The sequence below is a fragment of the Lolium perenne genome, chromosome 6 (genome assembly GCF_019359855.2).
Source record: "Lolium perenne isolate Kyuss_39 chromosome 6, Kyuss_2.0, whole genome shotgun sequence".
NCBI lineage: Eukaryota > Viridiplantae > Streptophyta > Magnoliopsida > Poales > Poaceae > Lolium > Lolium perenne.
The window spans coordinates 23,185,287-23,201,025 of record NC_067249.2 but is presented as its reverse complement, the minus strand read 5'-3'; the positions used below and the strand labels follow the sequence as shown (position 1 = coordinate 23,201,025).

The 15,739-nt window shown below is 40.0% G+C and overlaps 1 protein-coding gene across 1 annotated transcript; it reads left to right on the top strand.

The window, feature by feature from the left end:
- The first annotated feature begins 2,425 nt into the window (after positions 1–2,425).
- Positions 2,426–15,739, top strand: LOC127308618 (uncharacterized). The gene is made up of 21 exons (XM_051339484.1): positions 2,426–3,904; positions 5,505–5,798; positions 5,894–6,136; positions 6,261–6,393; positions 6,479–6,618; positions 6,707–7,340; positions 7,781–7,845; positions 7,925–8,026; positions 8,231–8,373; positions 8,854–8,909; positions 9,261–9,910; positions 10,011–10,201; positions 10,306–10,600; positions 11,766–12,053; positions 12,141–12,250; positions 12,706–13,036; positions 13,587–13,991; positions 14,355–14,592; positions 14,696–14,736; positions 15,141–15,292; positions 15,391–15,739. The coding sequence occupies exons 1-19, from the start codon at positions 2,489–2,491 to the stop codon at positions 14,719–14,721; spliced, it is 5,760 nt and encodes a 1,919-aa protein (XP_051195444.1). The 5' UTR covers positions 2,426–2,488; the 3' UTR covers positions 14,722–14,736; positions 15,141–15,292; positions 15,391–15,739.

Sequence of the window (15,739 nt, the reverse complement as noted above, 5' to 3'; positions counted from 1 at the left end):
TTAACTAGATCTTTAGTTTTCTAAATTTTTATGCCAATCTCGGTAAGCATTCTTAAAAATGATTTAAAAAAAAAAATCCTAAAAAACAAATCGGAATCTATCTATATCTCTTATAAAGTAAAACCCCACTAAGAGGTCATTTAAGTTGTCTATCTTCACATGCAACATAGCCACATCATCAAGTAATCTCAGCCATACAATTCTCATCTTCATCCATCCATTTGGTTGTCTCCATCGTGACAAATGTTCATGCAGTCCGCACTATAAATTTTCCGTCTCATGAGTAAGAAGAAAAAATACCACTATTTCAGTTTGGTTCATCTCCCTCTTCGATTTGACGTTACCATCCATTGATTGCAAACACCAATAAGTACCCACCGTGTCCCTTTCACTTCAAAACTCAAGTCTTATGTTAATCTCTCGCTCTTCGTATTCTTCCACCTCCAGTATATAAATTTCATGTAGACCTCCTTCTCGATTTGGCTAAGCCGATCACCTCTTAATCCCTTTTCACATAGTGTTGCATCAGAAAACCTACAAATCACTTTGCAGTAGCATCTGGCTGTTCGACCAATTGTCTGAGTTCATTCCTCCAATTTCTGGGCTGATTTAACTTTCTGTTTGTGCGGACAGGTGCACTGAAAAAGTGAAGATAAGAGTTATCCTACCGTGGACCATTTTGGGAAGAATTGTGTTGAGGTAGAGAAGAAGCAAAACAGAGAGCATCTTCCTCCTCGCGTAGTCGCGTGTTCTCTTTTCATCTTATTTTCATCTTCTTTTCTACTTTATTCTACATCATGCAAGTAACAGGTATTCACTAATGATGGCAATTTTACCCACGGGTACGGGTACCCGCGGGTACCGTACCCGCATGGGCAAGGTATGTGTACACTTTTATGTTAATGGGTTGTACCCATACCCTGTCGGTGAAGTCATGGGCAGGGCCTGGGTGTAGCCTTGTACACACGTATATACCCATACCCTGCCCGTTTATTGTTAAATTATTACGTGATACATCTACTTTTGTTGACTTATAAGTTAGAATATGAGAATGTGATTTTTGTACTATGTTAATTGTTATGTACTCACCTACATGTTATTGAATTGAGATAATTATTTTTTTAATTCAATTTTTATTGATAAATGCAAAAAAATCATTTTTATGTACTCAACTTGTTATTTAACCTACCCACCGGGTATCCAATGGGTATGGGTACCCACCGGGTATGGGTATGGGTAAATTTTTATACCCATGGGTACGGGTATGGGTAGAAGTTTGTACCCATTGACTATACGGGTATGGGTATGGTATTGCTCTACCTTGCCCATACCATGCCCATTGTCATCCTTAGTATTCACTCTGAAATGCAAACATGAAGGTCTAAAACTAGCGGTTGTAGTAGTCGACGCAAATGTGAAAATTAATTTTTATAACTCTATTTTCATTCATTTTTATTTCCGAAGCTAAATTTTATCATCTCTAACACTTTTAATTCCAGCTCTCATGTTAGTACAACTTCTGCATGTTTGGAATCCATTATATTGCAATTTCTGCTACGATAGTTTCAATCGTTATGAATATTCTTACTTCCATACATCTTTCACCGCTATGAATATTCTCATCATCACTTATGAACTGTAATGACCCTTAATTGTTCAAATAAACAACAATCTTATGTCAATTAAATTTAACCCCTCGAATGCTTCGCCAATTTAAATCTTACATAATTATATAGATAATTTAAAATTTCAAACAACATAATTCCTTTTATTCACACAATATTTGTTAAAGAGATGCCCGCTGCAACGCGCAACATATCCTTCTAGCATCTCTTATAAAGTAAAATCCTACAAGAAGGTTATTTAAGTTGTCTATCTCAACATGCAAGCTATCCACATCATCCATTCTATTAGCCATTCAATTATCCATGTCATTTCCCACTAACATTCATTAATACTCTACATGGAAGTCGCATTATCTATTTTTTAAGCCACCCAGTTATCCACATCATCAATTTAGCCTCCAACTACATAACCATTTTAAGTCAGTTTTTTTTTAAGTTAGCCTCTTGAATATTTACGCATCATGCATGTTCCTACAAATAATATCATATTCCAATCAACTTATACCCTTTAGTTTTTTACAAAATAGAGTTATCGGAGAAATTCCCGCTGTAATGCGCGGAGCATCCTTCTAGTTTCCGTTAAAACGGAATGTCCACTTCAGGGAAAAAAAGTATAATTCGCAAAAAAAAGGAAAAAAAAAGTATAACGAGGCTTCGAGCTACCAACAGGGCTTATTAGACGGGCTAGGATGGCATGGGCTAAACTGGGCCGAGCTTGATTGGCCTGGTGTGTCCACTCGGCCCGTTTGGGCCCAGTTGCCACCTGTAGACTCACTGATAGAAACAAGGAGACCGTCAGGCCGAAGCATCCCAAGCTCGCTCGCTCGCACCACCGTACCTCGGCGAGACGGCGACCGCCCCCCATGCCGTCGTCGTCGCCGGCGATGGCACTCCAGCACCCACCACCGCCGCAGGAGCTCGACCTGGAATCCTTCCTCCCGTCTTCTCCCACCTCATCCTCAGCCTCCGACGCCGACGCCGATCACCGCCGCGCCGTCGACGACCTGCTCCTCCTCCACTCCTCGTCGGACTCCGACTCCGACGAGCCAACACACAGCCCCAGCCTCACCCCCAAAACCCTAGCCCGCATCAGAGCCCCTCCGCCGGCCCCTAAACCTTCCCCTCCCCCTTTGCCGCCCCCTCCCGCCTCCGCCTCCCCCGGGAGATCCACATCCGCCTCGCCGTCGCCGTCGCCGACGCTCTCCTCCATGGTCTCGAGAACCTTCTCAAACAGCGCCGCTTCCTCGTCGAGGCAACTCCCGTCGCTCTTCCGGGGCGTCCGCCCCAGCCCCAAACCTGGCGCGGCCCTCGCTGCGGCGGCCGCCGCGTCCCGCGCTGTCCTCACCCCGCACGCCGCGGCGATTAAGTCGCGCCGCACCGCCTCCGCGCCCATCGAGAAGCTCCTCGACGAGGGCTCCGGCTCCGAAGCCTCCGAGGGGATCCCATCCGCTGGAAATTCGGAAGCAGAGGTAGCGGCAGAGAAGGTGAGTGAGGAAGTGGTTGCTAGGGTGACCGAGGAAAATGTCGGTGGGAGTAGCAGGAGTGAAGAGTTGGAAGAGGGCAAACATGGGGAAGTGGGGATTGAAGAGAACTCCGAGCCCTCGGAATCGGTGGAGGCAGGTGAGGTTGATTCTGTTGCTGCCGAGAATGTCATTGAACCTGAGCAAGTTGAGGATGACAATTTGGCAGAAATCAATGCCGGGATTCAAATTGGGCTTGTTGATGAGGAAAACATTGATGAGGAAACGAGAGACGAAGATTTAGTGGCATCTGACGAGGTTGTGGATCAAGCTGAGGCTGTTTCCGAGGAGAAGACCGTTGATGAGCTGGAGTTTGATCGGTCTGACACTGATTCGGTAGAGCAAGTGGAGTCGGAGAGCGTCATTGACAAGGTGATCGAGGAGAGGTTGGAGATCAGCAGGAAGGCTGAAAAACATACGGAGAAGAAGCCCAAGGTGTCGATGAAACCATTGGAGTGGGCGGAGGAGCTCGAGAAGAGGCAGGCCTCGTTCGGGCAACATTGGGAGGAGGGAGCAGCAGCACAACCCATGCGCCTGGAGGGGATTGGAAAGGGCCAACCAGCAATTGGTTACATGCAGATTGAGGTGGACAACCCAATAACTCGTGCCATGGCCACCCCGTCATTTCGCAAGGACCATGGCTCTCCCCATGTGTTAGCAGCACATAGGAGCTACCTAGCGATGGGCATGTCCAATGGATCTGTTATTATCGTCCCAAGCAAATACTCCATCCATCAACCTGATGATACAGATGCAAAGGTTAGTCCTTGCCTCCTTGGTGCTGGTGTGCATATTGTTTGTGTGGTTTAATACTCCCTCCGCCCCATTAAACATGTCTTAACTTTGTCTAAATTTGAATGTATCTAGACAGTATTTAGTGTATCTAGATACATCCAAATTTAGACAAAGTTAAGACATCTTTCATGGGAGGGAGGGAGTACTACATATGGTACATTGGTATGTTTCAGATGTTGACCTCAAGATTATTCAGTATTATATGGTGGTATAGACTTGTACGTATCTCACACAATTAAGTTAATCTGGGTTCAGTTTAAAGCAAATAATGATCTAACTTGGCGCGCAAACACGTGAATTCCCCATTACTGCCCTAGTGTACCAAACGTCAATACAAATTTAGTATTTAGGTAGAATTTTAAAAACATATAAAATCTCAGACATAGAGTAGAAACTAGGGCATATATAGTAATACTTCCATGAGGAATCTACCCAAGTGATCATTTGCCATCTGTGCCCCATTAACATGACCGGAATTACAATTTCTACTATGCTATGCATCAGTGGCAGTGAGACATAATCTGCACAGTCGTGCTTGTTATATTTGATATTCCATCTGGTCGTATAATAGGAAATAATGAAGAAATCTCTAAATGCAGTACAAAATAAGAACAAAAATAACTCATCTGAATGCAGTACTCATTCCTGCCAAATCTACGTGTTTTACAGTATTGCCAGAATCAGAAGTTGTCCCTGTGGGTTTATGTACACGCTAAAAAAATTGTTCGATATATTCTTTGTTCTCATACTTCCATCTAAAGTTCACTAAGGCAAGGCTGTGGAGTATAGGCCCAACAGTATCACGTTTTCCTTCACATTGTTTGAGAATGAGGCCCAACTATAGTCTTTAGCAGTTGATGGCAACAAGAGAAGATAAGGGTTACCTATTTTTGTTAGATGGTTCAGCCATGAAGTATTCATATAATAATAATTTTTAAAGCAACTATTCTTTGTGCCAGAATTGAATAACACTAACTTTGATTTATTTACCATAGTTTCAATTTAAAAAGCCAATTGATTGTGTGCCACACCATACATACATGTTAGGAATAATTAAGCTCAACCTGATGTCTTGAAGATGATTATGTACATCTGTATGTTCTTTTTAGAACAAGGAACTGGAAGAAACTGTTCTTTTTGTATGTTTAGCTCATCCAAATCATCAAGGAACCTTTGACCTTTTGTTCCACAGTTTCTCAATAATGTCTGCACAATTGATCCTTATTTTCTCTTCTTGCTTGCTGGTTGAAATTATTGTTTTGCCAACATAGTGCATGAACTCGAAGATCAGCGAGGTTGGTGCTTGCCGCACATTTCATGAGTTTGTCAATCATGTAATAAACCCAGTGGCTGCGCATATACCCTATTAGTCTTATAGACCAGTAGCCAGATGCTATTCAAAATCTTGTTGGATTAACTCAAATATGGAAAATAGTAAAACTGGTTGGCTGAATGTTATGATTTAAAAATGAGGTCTGCTGCCCTAGATTAGTGTTTCTGAAGTCCTACAGGTTGCATGTCCCTTTGATCTTCTGGTCTATAAAGACTTCTTTCATAATTGCAGATGCTGTTCTTTTGGAATCAAGGTGAGAAAACTCAATCACCAGTGACTGCCATGTGCTTTAACCCGCAAGGGGATCTTCTGCTAGTAGGATATGGTGATGGCCATATGACAATTTGGGATGTACAGAAGGCTACTGCAGCAAAAGTCATATATGGCGAGCATACAGCACCTGTAGTGCATGTTTGTTTTATCCGCCAATCTAAAGCCATCACTGGAGATTCAAAAGGGCATGTTCTTTTGCACACATTCTCGATCATCCCCGTCATTAATCGCTTGACTATCAAGGGAACCCAGGTATGAAGAAACATCATCCTTTCCAATGTGCACATATTAACTTACTTGATCCCCAGTTATGTCTGGTCTAACAAAACTTAGTTACACTTTGCCAGCGCCTTTTTGACGGAAATGCTGGAATGGTGCACTCAGCCTGTCCTCTTCTAGCGGATGAATCCTTTGGTTCTACCAACTCATCTGCCCAGGGCAACCTAACAACTTCCTCGGGTGGTGGTCTTGGGAGCATGATGGGAGGTGTAGTTGGAGGAGATTCTGGATGGAAGTTTTTCAACGAAGGTTCTTCTCCAATGGAGGATGGTGTTACAGTCTTGTTCAATATGAATCAACATGCTCTTGTGGTACAGATGATATATTTAAGTTTGGAAACATTATATATACATGTTTTACGATCTGTTATCTTGTGAACTCATAATTACCAGAATCTTTGTTCTGATTTATGACGTTCCATGCTTCACCTACTAGGTTAGACTCCGTACCAACATTGATCATGTTGACCATATTGAGACCTTCTCTAGACCAGAAGGAGCACGAGAAGGGTCAATTTCTTATGCTGCATGGAAATGGACATCATCCTTGGGTGATTCGTCGCCAGTCGGTAAGATTAGACTAAGCTTATAATTGACAATGACTGATAGTTCCTTATATTGTGATTTCATGGACTAAAGATGACAACACTATAGATGAAGAACGAGTAGCATGGCTTGCGCTTGCATGGGACCGTCAAGTGCAAGTTGCAAAATATGTGAAATCAAAGATGATCAAACATAAGGAATGGAAGCTTGATAGTGCAGCCATTGGTGTTGCCTGGTTAAATGATCAGGCATACAAAACTCTCCACTTTTGGTTATTCATTCTGTTTATGTTCTCTTCCCAGTGTAAAATTAAAATTCTTTTTTTTTCCCATTCAGATGTTAGCTGTCCTTAATCTGAGAGGGCAGCTTTGTTTGTTCTCAAAAGATGGCAGTGAGCTTCGCAGGACTATCTTTGTTCTTGATGGTTTTATCTTTGATGACAGCATACTGTTCCATACACATTTTTTGAACAAGTTTGGTATTCCTGAAAGGCATTTTAATAACTCAGTAGCAGTAAGAGGTGCTACGGTATATATTCTTGGCCCAAGCTTTCTTACAGTTTCGCGACTTCTTCCATGGAAAGAGCGGATTGAAGCACTAAAGAGGGCTGGTGATTGGATGGGTGCACTGGACATGGCAATGAAGCTTTATGACGGTCATACACAGGGTGTTGTTGATCTCCCGAGAACAGTTGATTCTATAAGAGAAGCCATAATGCCATATTTAGTAGAGTTGCTGCTGTCATATATAGGTTATGTCTTCGAGTATATCTCAATTGCATTGTCAAACCATACTGGAAAAGGGGAAGCAACAGATGGCCTGATAGACGCTGATAGATCCCTGCTGACACAGAGAGAGGAACAGTATGCTCGTGTAGGAGGGGTTGCAGTTGAGTATTGTGTTCACATTGGAAGGAATGACATCCTGTTTGATACAGTATTTTCGAAGTTTGTTGCTGCACAAAGTGGAGGTAGGCTTGTTTTAAACTCATAAGGGCTAGCAACCTATCTATCTTAATTAACTCTAATGTTTGCTTTGTTCATGCTTGTAATTGCTGCAATCCCCCCTTCTGTGTTTAATACAACTCTAGATCAATCCTTGATGCATCCTGTGATCTCTTTTGGTGGATCCTTTAGTGGGTTCTAGTGTTTGCATGGCCAAGCACTATCCGTTTCTTCTGCTGCTTTGATTCCCATCTTATTTGCAATAATTTCACTTGCACTTTTGAAGATTTCACAGCCTTTTTTAAGTAAGATTCCAGAGGATTATTTATATTAATTTGCACGTGGAGCAATATGGGAACGTACTGCATATTTCAAGTTATCTGTTTGCTGATTAGAATATGCACCTGCATTTCTGTTACTAAATTGTCACTATATCTTGAAAAGGCTGACATGACATGAATAACAGGCATGTTTCTGGAGGTACTGGAGCCATATATACTGAAAGATATGCTTGGTTCTTTGCCCCCTGAGGTGAATAACATGGAGGATTTTGTAGTGTTAGCTCATATATTTGCAAGCGATTATACATTTATGCCCATCTGATTTGCAGATCATGCAAGCTCTTGTTGAACATTACAGTGGCAAAGGATGGTTGCAGCGAGTCGAACAATGCATTCTTCATATGGATATTTCTTCACTGGATTTTAATCAGGTATACATAAAAGTTGCATCTAAGTAGTGTAAGAAGTACATATGTAGAACTATCTCAGACATGTTTGATGCTTCACATTCATTGGACAAGAAAATAACTTACTTGAGAATTTGTTTTCAGTTTCTTGTACCATTTTTGTAGTTTGGGCTAATGTGTTTTACAGTTATACATCCACATGATTTGTTATTGTTGTTCTGTGTGCAGGTAGTCAGACTGTGTCGTGAACATGGGTTATATGGTGCTCTTATTTATTTATTTAACCAAGGCTTGAATGATTTTCGTACACCTCTAGAGGAACTTCTATCTGTTATCCAGAGCGTTGCTAGAAAAGATGCTACTGCTACTTGGTATGTCATATTTTTGCCAGTAAGAGTTGTATTGAACTTGCCCATGACCACCTTGCTCATTGATGAGACAATGCTACACATTATTTTCTCATGTTGTTGATATGTGAACTGAGCACAATTTTGTTATTCTGAAGTTCCCGATTAAATGTCTGTTCTGGTAAATTGAATTAGTCAGAATCTGATAATTTTCTTAGCGTTACTTACCTGAATATTGTTGCAATTTACATGAATCTTCATTTGGAATGCACCTTGATCCCTGGGATTTCTCTCTGACATGCATGAGTGTGAACCAAAATGCTGATACTATGCAAAAGAGTTCCCATGCTTTCAAAGGAAGTAGACAAGAACCACATTAGTACTTGGTTAGACTTGCTTGATTTTCCTAGTGGCCTAGTGTTGTATACAAATTGGTCTTCCTTAAGAATATTATACCTGTGCTATATAGAAGGCCAGTGTCTTACCATATTTTCACTGAAACAGCTACAGAATGCTTGTTTATCTGAAGTATTGCTTCCAAGGCCTAGCATTTCCTCCAGGTTAGTAGATGTATCATTCATGGCAATTTTTTAATTATTTCATTAATTCAATGCCAGGTTAGTGTTGACCATTGACTATGTTTTTCGTGTGCTGTTGGGCTTTTTGCGGGCTTAGAACCTTCCAAATTTGAATTGTGTTAGTAGTAATGCTATGCGCTTAAATTGATTTCTAAAATTGGAGACTTCAGATTTACTATAAGGTGCTGGTACTGTGTCATTTTCATGGGAACATCTGCACACATCCAGCAGGATTTTCTTCAAAACCAGGAATACATATGAACTTGCTAGATATGATGCTCTTATGAGATGATTAAACTCCATGAGATATTATCACATGCTCTATTTTTGCAGGGCATGGAATAATTCCCCGAGGCCGTCTTCATTCAGTGAGAAAAGAACTTCTGGAATTCATGCTTGAGGAATCTAAAATGCTCACTTCTGAAATATGTAAGGGGTTCAGTTCTTCTTGTGGGAAATGCCCAAACATATGCTATCTACTATGGATGGATACAGAAGCTACTTTGGAAGTTGTCAAGTGTGCTTTTGAGCAAGAGAGTTTTGAGCATACTTCTGGCACTCTTGATACATCTGTGTCCAAGGACGAGGATAATAATAATATTGGAAGCCCAGATAGTCAAAATGTTTTGTTACAAAGTGTAGTTGACATCATCGTTCATATTGTTGGTTTAGAAAATGAGGCGATCCATTCCATTGTTGTGGACACTGCTGAGTCAGAAGAATCAGAACTTTGGCCTTCAGTGAATGACTTTGGTTACATAATTGAATTTGTGTCCTGTTTTGTTTCCCGTAAAAGGGCAAATGCATCTCAAAGAGTTCTTAAGCACATTCTTAAATACCTTTCATCATCCAGTACTCCATCATATGACGATAACAAGATGCTAAGTCAGAAAGAAGTTCTTCAGCTCTTCAATGTGGTTCCTCAAACTGACTGGAATTCTGATTATGTGTTGCATCTCTGTTTAGAAGCCACTTTTCACCAGGTTTGTCACTACTACCTCCTGCAAGTTCACCTCATGATATAGCACTGCTGCTCAAAAATATCTTTCAACCTATGACTGTAACGCTGTTGTAACTATACAGGCCTGTGGCATGATATATACAGCCAGAAATCAACATTTGGCTGCTTTAGATAGTTACATGAAGGATACAGTGGAACCATACCACGCTTTTGTCTTCATCAACAAAAAGTTACTTCAATTGGCAGGTGATGAAGCTTTGGCATTTCGTTCCACAGTAATATCCCGTTTTGCTGAGCTAGTCAATCTAAGCAGGTGAGGTTGTTAATTACTGTTTTAACTAGTATATTCTTCCCCTTGTTTTTTTGCTTGCTTGCCTGAATGTGCTCAGTTTCTCTCCTATGCCCTAATTTTCTTAGGGAGTGTGCATTTGTCTTGGTGATTGATCATTTTCACGATGAGATCCAGCAAATATTGTCAGAGCTTCATTCTGATCACCGCAGCCTCTTTCTTTTCTTGAAAACTGCAATTGAAGTACACTTGTCAGGAAAACTTGACTTGAGTGACCTTACTGCCAGAAACTATCAAACTGTTGAACGTCGCTACTTTTCTGGCGAACTTGAAGATTATCTGCATAGATTATCAAATCTCCCGAAGTTGTTTGACCGCAATCCTGTTTCTATGACTGATGAGTTAGTTGAACTCTATCTGGAGGTAAGTGTATCGACAGTTTTTTTTAGCATCAGTATGTTTGATTGTAGCTTTTTAAATTTTAACCATAAAGATATACCCTTGGTTGGAGCCTTTAGCTACCAGTGTAGACTATTAGTAGAGCCTGTGACTACTATGGGAGCATTTGGATCTTCGGCTAGAACCGTAATAGCCTGCTTGGGTAGGATATGCAGTTGGAAGCAGTAAAAAATCCTTGCTTTTAGGGGCAAGATAGCCTCGGCTCAGCAAAGCGAGCCAAATTGGCTAGCTCTCATCGGCAAGAACAAATGAAAAAAAAATCTGCACGCCTCCTAAAATAAATGGTGGGTTCACTAAACAGGACAACTACCGGTCAAAAACATGCGCATAGCTAGGAGCAAGGCAATAGAACCAAACGTGCTGCTTTGCCCATGTAAACATAGCTCGGGTGAGCTACCTGTGCCTTGTCAGGCTAGGCGAGTCAAGCAAGATAACCAAGCGCACCCAATGTTTCCACAAAAAGTTGTACTGAGAGAACACGCTACTGATTATGAAGGCCAAAGTTTGTAGCTATATTGAAAATCGGTTGCCACAAGCATCCTAGCACCTAGCACTTGTTTGGACCTTGTTCATTATATTGCACAAAGTTTTCTAATTAGTAGTATAAGCCATCGGCAGTTAGTAGAACTATGAATTGATATCATGATGGTACCAAGCAATTTTCCTTGCAAATAAGATACAATCATCAGGTACTTCATATGGACTCTGAATGCTGATGGTATCATTGTACCCTTGTAGATTTGTGTTTGGCTGGTCTTGGGAGTAGTCATGTAGCTCAGGTCTAGGGTTGATTGTCAATTTGATTGTTGGTTACAACTTGAGAGTCCTGGTGAGATATTGTGGTTGGAAAACCTGGAGGACCTTTTGTTTTCCTCGAGAGCATATTTGTAGGCAGTGACGGAACATGAATGATTCCTGGTCTATGCTATTGCACTGGGATTAGTTCTTTTTTTTTGAGCTTAGCTTAGTTTATATTTAAGACTGTTCATGAGATCAATGGTTTATGTTAATTGACTAAAGTGATAAATAACTTTATGTAAATAGTTAGATTGAACTTTTTCTAGTGGTAGCACATGATTTTTTTAGGTTGTCATCCTTTTTTGTTAATCAAATAAACTTTCTCGTACAGCTTTTGTGTCAGTACGAATCAAGGTCAGTTCTGAAGTTTCTGGAGACTTTCGATAGCTACAGATTGGAGAAGTGTTTGCATCTTTGTCTACATTATGGAGTTACAGATGCTGCTGCATTTTTGCAAGAGAGGGTTGGTGATGTTGGTAGTGCACTGGCACTTGTTCTAGCTGGACTCGATGACAAAATCAGCTACTTTGTTGCTTCGGTGGAAAATCTGTTCTCCCCGATATCTTCAAAAAGTATCTCTGGAATTGAGAAACCAGAAACTGTTCTAAAAATGAGTGAGGTTCGTTTTCTTGCTCATATTGAAATACTAACCTAGATTTGTATCCTATTTTGTATAGCTGGTAAAATATTCAATGTTCTCATTAAGGCTCATCCGGTGCTTGATGTGCTACATTCCTCCATTGGATTGTGCCAAAGGAATTCACAGCGCCTAGACCCAGAGGAGTCTCAGCTACTTTGGTTTCAACTGCTTGACTCGTAAGTTGTGCTAATATATACTTTCTTACAATTTAAAGCCACATAGGCAGTAGGGTTGACAACAAAGTGTTGATTACACACATTCTCTATAAGACTATATAACATACCTATTTATGTATGTAACTGTATAAGACTATATAACATACCTGTTTATGTATGTAAATGTAGTATATAAGTTTATAATCGATGACTTTCTCCATGTTTGAGGTTTTAGACACAAAATCCACCAGGCAAGGCCGGAAAAATTATGTCTTCATAGATTACTCATTAGATTTATGAAATACTATCTAGAAATGTATGATCAACATATATGCTATAGCTGTAGAGTAGTGTAAAGTATTTCCAATACAGTTAGCAAGTGTCACGTTTATAGCTTTGTTGAGACCATATCAAAATACCCAACGTCTATGCTGGTAGACACAATTTCTACTAATGCTGTTATGGTTTTGATGCAGCTTCTCGGATCCACTGAAAAAGTTATATGGAAACAAAGTTGTAAATGGAAAAGGTTCTTGGCCTGAGGGGCGTGAAACGACAAATGGACATCCAACAGGCAAAGGATTCTCACAACAAATAGTGAATTCAAGTAACCAAAGGTGTTTGAATACTTTGCGGAGAGTATTCTCACAATTCGTTGGAGAGATAATCGAGGCAATGGCTGGGTATATACCCCTACCAGCAATTATGGCAAAGCTATTATCTGACAATGGGAGTCAAGAGTTTGGTGACTTTAAACTTGTCATACATAGAATGCTGTCTATGTATCTTTATGAAAAACGAATACTGGTACATACATATTGATTATCTTTTCTTTGCCATTTACTTCGTAAGTATAGCATATGTGCACCAATCATTCGGAAAATAGGCCATTATTTAATAACATAAAAAAATCGCATACTCCATTGCAATAGAGCAGAGTTTGAGAAAAATGCTCCATGTTCCATATCTATGTGACATTTAGTTGAATTAACTTGTAAGTTATAACCCTTTCCTGGAAGCTTTGCAATGCTTTAGACTAATTAAAACAAACCCGAGGCTTTTAATAGTACACTTGATAGCAAAATTCATGAACCAAGTAACTTATACGCTTTATGGATGAACTAACATACTTCTGCTGATCTGACTAATGTTCAGACAGTAATATCTTGAACCAATCTTTTAACCTGTTTAATTAAATGTTAGTTATTCATAATTTTCTTGCAATGCTTTGTACACTATATGGAAGATCAGTTAACTACGCTGAAATGAGAACATCACTTTTTTTGGCCATTCTTTTCTGTATTTTATGAAATCGATAAAAATCGAGCTTCTCTGACACAATAGCGCCTGTTTGCAGGAAACAGCCAAGTCAGTTATTGAGGATGATTCATTCTATAGCTTGAGCTTATTAAAGAGAGGGGTTTGTCACGGATTTGCTCCACAGACTTTTGTCTGCTGTGTATGCAACTGCTCACTTTCTAAAGAAGATGCTATTTCAGCAGTTCGAGTATTCAGTTGTGGACATGCAACACATCTTCACTGTGAGTCTGAGCAAAGCAAATCATCCAACAAGGATTCCAAAGATGGATGTCCAATTTGTCTCTCGATGAGTAACACACAAACCCAGAACAAATCACCTATAATATCTGAGAATGGGCTACCCAAGTATCCTGTGGTTGAAAATGAAGTATCGTATGGCATCCATCATAATCATGAGTCAGAACATGTTGAAAAATCTCGTGGGATTCAGCAGATGTCACGGGTAGGAATATCTTGAGATAGTCTCATTGGTTTTTTTTCTGCTAGTATATTTATTTTTTCTTATTATGACCGGACGCTATCCAAAAACTTGATTTGTGTGATATTTGGAAGCCCTAATCCACTTATAACCTTGTGCTATCTCTGTTGTTATGAATATGACAGTAGCTGTGTACTTGGTCATGCTATTGTTCTTGTATAGCACATGTGCACGTATCATATTGGCCTTTGGCCAATGCTATTGAACCTGTGTGCATTCTAACACTAAATTTATAGTTAATTTATAGTTCTAAATGGCGATAAAACAGATATGTCCTATACTTCTGTAATACCTGCTAAAGATTTTGCCATGATATTTCCTTTGCAGTTTGAAATGCTGAATAATCTTCAGAAAGCACAGAAGTCTTTTCATATTGAAACTGTACCTCCATTGAAACTTTCTCCACCAGCCATATATCATGAAAAGATACAGAAGAGAGTGAGTTTGGTGGGAGAATCCAGCAGGCATTCTGTTAGAAGTGAAAAACAACAGAAAATATGGCAGATGAAGGAGCCAAAATCAAAGAAATCAGGGAATTGGCTTCCGCCAAAGTCAAGCATATTCAGTGAGTCTTAATTCTGTAGATTGACTGAATAAACAATAGCATCACAGTATCGATCTTATTTTGGATTCTTATTTCTCTATTTACCTTCTAAAACCTTCTGCAGGTTCTGACAAGAACCAAGTGCGGTAGACTAATGATTGCACGGTATGTAGCTCAATGATATATATATGTACTGGTTATTTTGTCGGCATGGTGTTTGTCTTCTTCTGTCATCTGTGAGATCGTTACTGACATTGACCTTCGACAAAATATGCATTGGCATTGTTAACTAAGGACTTGTTTGTGTTAAACTTGCATGAACAACAGAATAGCTAAGATTGTACTTTGAAACCAATGGAGAATGCAAAAGAAAGCATGCACATTTAAGCTTTAAAACTGTTTCCAAACAATGAGATTCTCATATAGACGTGTTTAATTTTATTAACATTCAGTGACTGTAAGGTTGACTATACAATGAGGTTCTCATCGTACTGGTGAGAAGTGTGCACTATTCCCAGATTGATTTGCTTCAAGAATGAAGCAGTGAACACCCTCCTTGTTCTGTGCAGCAACCAGACTCTTCCTCTCCACAATGGCTGTCGAAAGCTCCACAAAATTTACCAATGTGCTTGAGCTGTTTGGCATCACAAAATTCCCATCTTGGTGATGCATCCAAGTGGTTTGGACTAGTATGATTCTTCTCACGATTTGATGTTCGAAGGTGAGGAGGATTCCTTTTGTTTCTGTTGGTTATTGTACTTTCTTCTTAAGTTCTGCCATCCATTTGTTTCATTATGTTTCTGTTGGCTTTGTTGTTAGATTGCTTTGAGCAACGGGAAGAATCATAAAGGAAGCGAGATGATAAATGCGACCCCATGACTGTAAAGGCTGTAAATTAGAAGACTGATAAGAAACAATTTTTTTGAAGCAGGAGCATACGGTTGACGAACATGGTCCACACACCAGTTAATTGTAGATGACTTGGTTCATTCGTTGTAACGCAGGGATGTATAGTTGGTACAGAGTGATAGTTTGATAGATCCAACTGATGTACAGAGGCCCGTTATGCAATTCATTGTAAAACATGTTTGGTTAGAAGCTGTTGTAAAATATTCAGATGCTCAGACGTAACCAATATTTCCTGCGAAAGAAATAGTTCTTATCTGAA